This window comes from Rosa rugosa, chromosome 3 (genome assembly GCF_958449725.1).
Source record: "Rosa rugosa chromosome 3, drRosRugo1.1, whole genome shotgun sequence".
Lineage (NCBI taxonomy): Eukaryota > Viridiplantae > Streptophyta > Magnoliopsida > Rosales > Rosaceae > Rosa > Rosa rugosa.
Genome location: NC_084822.1, coordinates 25,543,250 through 25,548,311, shown reverse-complemented (window position 1 = coordinate 25,548,311; position 5,062 = coordinate 25,543,250). Strand labels below are relative to the sequence as shown.

Sequence of the window (5,062 nt, the reverse complement as noted above, 5' to 3'; positions counted from 1 at the left end):
GGAAAATTGAGTAATCAGACTTCTTGTTCATCCAGTTGGTGATTTTGAGTCCATCGTTTGTCTGCCCAGTCGATACGTATAGCATATTGGAGTTGATTGGCTATTTTCTGATGAAACTCACACAGTCAGTTTCTTTTAGTCAAGAAGAAAATGACACTATCTTCAGCGTAGGCTCGTGAAATTGAGTTTGAGAGAATTTTAATGAAAACTGGTTATGAGCTGCTAACCAAACTGTTTCATACGTTTCATATAGAAATACAGAGCTGCTACAAATACACGACTTTGACAATAGTACTATCAGAGAAGATTTTTTCATATAGAAATATTCTCAAAGCAGAATGACATTAAGCATAAACTTACATAAATACAAAATCCAGTCTTGTACTGTTTAACTGCATCTACATCCTCCTGCTTTCATCTGTAGCCAGACAGAAATGAATATCTACTTTTATCTGTATCTTAGGCGAAGTGGAATTCATAGCTGCTAATCCGTTCGTGTCTTCTTCTCAATACTTGACTTACTAAGTACGAGTGAACCAACTACAATGAGCATGGCACCTGCAAACCACTGTCAAACAAGGCTTCTCATCAGATATGCAAATGAAACTAGCACGAAAGCCTACAGACACATGTGGACAGTTTATTACAATGAACAAGGAAATGCAGGAACAAAAATTACAAATTAGCAGTCAGATTTTGTGTCTATTGTGTGCGATACTCTATTATTCCAATAATAGCATTTAGTATATAGTTCTGCCAAGTGTGGTGTCCAACTCCAGAAACCAAATAATTTTGGTCAAACATACCGCTTATCATCATTTTGTGTAATTTTGAACATAATAGTGACCACAAACAAGCTATAGTAGCATAACCTTTTACAGTCGTAAGCATTTCAAATTGCAACAATAAAACCCACAAAGAGTATACAAGTTCATCATCTGCATAGGAAAAATTGGTTCAGTATATTCTTACTGAAACAAAGTCAAATTTTTCTCACAACTTTTCCATCAAATCTCAGGCCTAAATACTAAAGCCGACTAACTCATCATCGATACAGCATAATGCGCTTTTGTTAGCTCTCACTGTTTGCGCATTTTCTAGAAGAGTTGTATGAAGAATAAAGGCTCATGAAGCATACAAGAGGTGTCCCTTTACTGAAACCACCATCACAATCAACAAAGCCTTCACTAATCAAGGTCACACCTTTTCCATCACTTTCTGTTAATTTTCATTCTTCAAGCACTTCCACACAATCAATGCCTTGTAAAGTTGTTCAACTCAATGACTCTGGCCATTTTAATCATCAAAGAAATCACACCCAAAAAAAAAAAAAAAAAAAAAGTAACAGAGATAGAGAAGTGGATCATATGTCATACCTTAAAGGACAAGGGCTCTTGGAACAAAGAGTAACCAGCTAAACCAGAAGAGAGGAAATTCGCAGCAAAATTTGTAACCGTGGCTTGTAGAGATGAAAGAGCCTTAAGGCTGTTCACATAACACCCCCACATTGTCACGTTGAATAAAACCACCATTCCATACCGCAAAATCTGATCAGGTGACTCAATCAAAATCAAGTAGGGGAGGATTTTCAGATGCGAAAATCGTGAATTCATGAACTGGATGCGAGAAAATCACCTGAGGAGTTATCAGCTTCGCCGAAACGGCAGCCAGGGCTGCGTTTAGTCCGGCGGAGACCGCCCAAGCGTAGCCCTTTTTCTTACCCTCCATTCGATTCCAGAGAGAAATTGGATCAGAGAGAGAGAGACGATGTCGTTTTAGCTTACGTGGATATACCCAGCCAATTATACATATATCTAAAGCTGAGTTTACTATTCCTAACTGTTCACTCGGGGGATGAAATGACGGTTTGGCCCCTGGCTTCTTATACAAATTACAATTGCTGTTGGGAATACACCGACTATGAATTTTTTTTTTTTTTCCCTTTTCTTTTTGTGTGGTCAATTTAGAATGATCGAGAGATAGCGAGACAGAGAGCGTCAGACCGAGAGTGTTTGAACGATCTCGGGATAGAGAGACAGAGAGCGCTTCTGAATGAGAGAGAAATTTGATCCATCATTGTTGCAGGCAGAAAGAGAGAGGTATTGAGCTTTGGTGTTTTGTGTTGATCATATTTTTTGCTTGGTTCGCATTCTTTCTTTCGTTGAATGGTAAGAATTTTGTTTGGGTTCTTTTGTCACCGATAATGGTATTTGGTTTCAGACTGGGTTCTTTGGTTTTGGATTGGATCTTTTGTTGTTGGTGGTTTTGAATTGATATGGGTTTGTGCGTTTTGGGGTTTTGTTTGTCTGCTGGTTTGGGTTGTTGATGATTGATCGGAGAGGTTTCAAGTCATGTTTTTGGTGTTTAGCAGTTTATTGAATTTCCTTGATTTGTGAGTTTATGATTTTAAAGTTGGTTTTTGTTTTAAGATTTTAATAGAGATTGAGAATTGTTTCTGCTTTTTTTTTTTTTTTTGAATGGGGTTTGGAACCCAGCCTAGCTGGGAGGCTCAGCCCCACGCCCGGTTCCATTTATTATATTAATAGTAAAATTTTGCATCGGGGGGGACGTATCACCTAAACCCCGAGCTACAGATAAACAATGACAATAATCCTCATAGAGAACAAAAATGAGCCGTCATCTAATCAAAACTTTGAAATTGGTAAACACCAGAGACAGAGCTTGAGACGTTTTGAATCATAGTTATTTTAAAGGTTTAGGCATAACTTGCTTACTGTAAATTTTATGGCAGCTTTAGACATTAGTGTTTTAAATATTAGATATTTGAGGATCAATGCCAATCGATGTTAACCAATTTGATTGAATAATCTAATTTTAAAGCTTTAGGCGTAATCTGCTTAATCTAAATTTTATGGCAGCTGTAGATATTAGGATTTTAAACAATAGACATTTGAAAATTGAGCTTATGTCCCGATGAAGTGCAAAAGTTACCTGAGGAAGATGAAAACGTTAGATATCTTCTTTCATGCCTATTGATATTTACTATGAGACACTTGCATTTGTATTTAATTGTTACTTAAAGCTAAACCTAATTACATTTTTTTAAAATATGTAAATGTTACTAGAAAAGGGTAGTGGACAGATCACCTGACCCTACAGGCAGCTGCGGACCGAGTTTAGGGTTAGCTTAATTGAATGGCTTGGTAAAAAATGTCCTCTGCCACTTCCAGATATTTTATTGCTGAAAATGGGATTCTTGGAGTGTGGGTTCATTTGAAAAACACACTGTTGCCTTCAAATTTTTTTTTTTTTTTCACATATATTGGTTCGTGATTAGATTCTTTTTTACTGCAATTATGTTGCTTGAAGACTTAAACATGTTGCATCCTTATGTTTCCATAACTTAGGCAGGCAAACTAATGTGTTCATTAGGAGTATAAGCTTGGAAAGACTGGAAAAGTAATCCATTTAGGAATCATGCCAATAACTTTCGCAACATTCTTTTGAGGTCCAATAGTAGTGGTTAGCATTATCTTTTTTTTTTTTTTTTTTTAAGTCTGATAAATGATACGAGTCAGAGATAGTAGATTTACTTTATCTTCTACATTTGCCAAGATGTGTCCATGTTTTTCGTTGAATCTGATCTGACTCTGCATATCAAAGGCTCATGCATAAATGGATTTGGCATATGCAGCTACAGACTTAATCATTTCATGAGCTGGTGCAATGACTTGCTATGAGATTTTGGCAACTGGAAAGCCTTCCATTATGGTAATTTCAGTTTTCAATTTCTGTTGTAGAACTAAAGCATGCCATGATATGATCATATATGAGACCTAATTAATGTCTTGCTTCTGTTTTCATGTTGCATGAGGCTATCTTTCGTGTCAATCTAACATGCCCACTATCAACCATGTTTTGATTATGTTCTTAATGTCCATAGTTTTGCCTATGTTCTGCCAAGGGGAAAACTCATTATTACTTTTGAATTTGTAGATACAGTCACCCGATGTTGCTGAAGGACATCAATTTAAAAATGCTTCTTTGTTGGCAGGGAGTGCCAAAATGGAAGAGAGGGTGAAGGAGGGAACTGAAAACATCTTCCCTTGGTTTTAAGCATTCAAATCTTTCAAAGGGTAAGAATATATATCAGTATCCATAGCTTAGCCATATATTTATTTGCCTGGTTGTCGTAATGCAATTCAAGACTTAACGTAAGAATATATTTTTTCATTACTCATAGTTGAACAAAGAAACAAGTTATTCAATTTCGCTTTTATATTTAATGGTTTTTTCTTTTATTCTGCAGGAAGAGCACATTGAAATTGCCAAAGCTAAGAAGAAGCTGAGGAAGAGCTTGATACTCAGGCATGTTTTCTTACCAGGCTTTGTTATCTCCAGATCTATCTGTTAATCATTCTGCTCTGATTACTTGCCTTATGAAACTCTCTAATTTGACACTGTTGAAACAGATCAAAGGCTTGCAGTATGTTATCCAGCATAAGAGCATTCTGTTTCGAAAATCCTTAAACAGATCAAACAACTTATAAACACACGTGGAGAAGTCATTGTAAATGCCGCTGTACAAGGCAAGATTCAGGAATCAGTCGTTCATATAGACAAAGAAACCCTTAATTACTCTCATCTTTTTGTTGTACTTTGTTTTTTTTTTTTTCCAAAAGTTTTTAAGCTAACAGATCAGTTTTTGGATTATATTATTTTGATAATATAATGCTTTGTTCATTCTTGAACCAGATTCATACAATGTAAACTAAATTCTGAAAAATTCGTTTAGCGCATATTTTTTGTTTCATCTAAACACATCTTGGCTGGTTTTCTGAACCAAAAACTTAAAACTGAACATAAAAAGATCAAAATACAAAATCTACCCCGTGGCATCGCGCGGGTTCTCTTGCTAGTTGCTTCTAACGACAAGTCGCAAAGCCATTTATAACCGTTGGTGACGTAGCTGATATATATATATATATATATATGATGATTTATTGGCTTCATCTTTTTTTATCGAACAAACTAGCAAGGAACCTATAAGCATCATTTACACATCCATAGAACTGATCAGGAACCTTAAAATTAGTAGGAA

The 5,062-nt window shown here is 35.9% G+C and overlaps 1 protein-coding gene and 1 long non-coding RNA gene across 3 annotated transcripts; one reads left to right on the top strand and one right to left on the bottom strand.

Moving 5' to 3' along the window:
- Positions 1-295: 295 nt before the first annotated feature.
- LOC133739310 (uncharacterized) lies at positions 296-1,795 on the bottom strand. The gene is made up of 3 exons (XM_062167059.1): positions 1,636-1,795; positions 1,377-1,547; positions 296-568 (listed from the first exon to the last, which is right to left on the bottom strand). Exons 1-3 carry the CDS (start codon positions 1,726-1,728, stop codon positions 485-487), a joined length of 348 nt encoding a protein of 115 aa, XP_062023043.1. The 5' UTR covers positions 1,729-1,795; the 3' UTR covers positions 296-484.
- A 162-nt stretch (positions 1,796-1,957) lies between these two features.
- Positions 1,958-4,333, top strand: LOC133741317 (uncharacterized). 2 transcript variants are annotated; one of them, XR_009861798.1, is made up of 4 exons: positions 1,958-2,099; positions 3,656-3,732; positions 3,958-4,097; positions 4,271-4,333. It is a non-coding gene; the product is annotated as an uncharacterized LOC133741317 (long non-coding RNA). The 2 variants fall into 2 exon arrangements; XR_009861799.1 differs by lacking the exon at positions 3,656-3,732 and having other exon boundaries at positions 1,991-2,099.
- Positions 4,334-5,062: the final 729 nt, after the last annotated feature.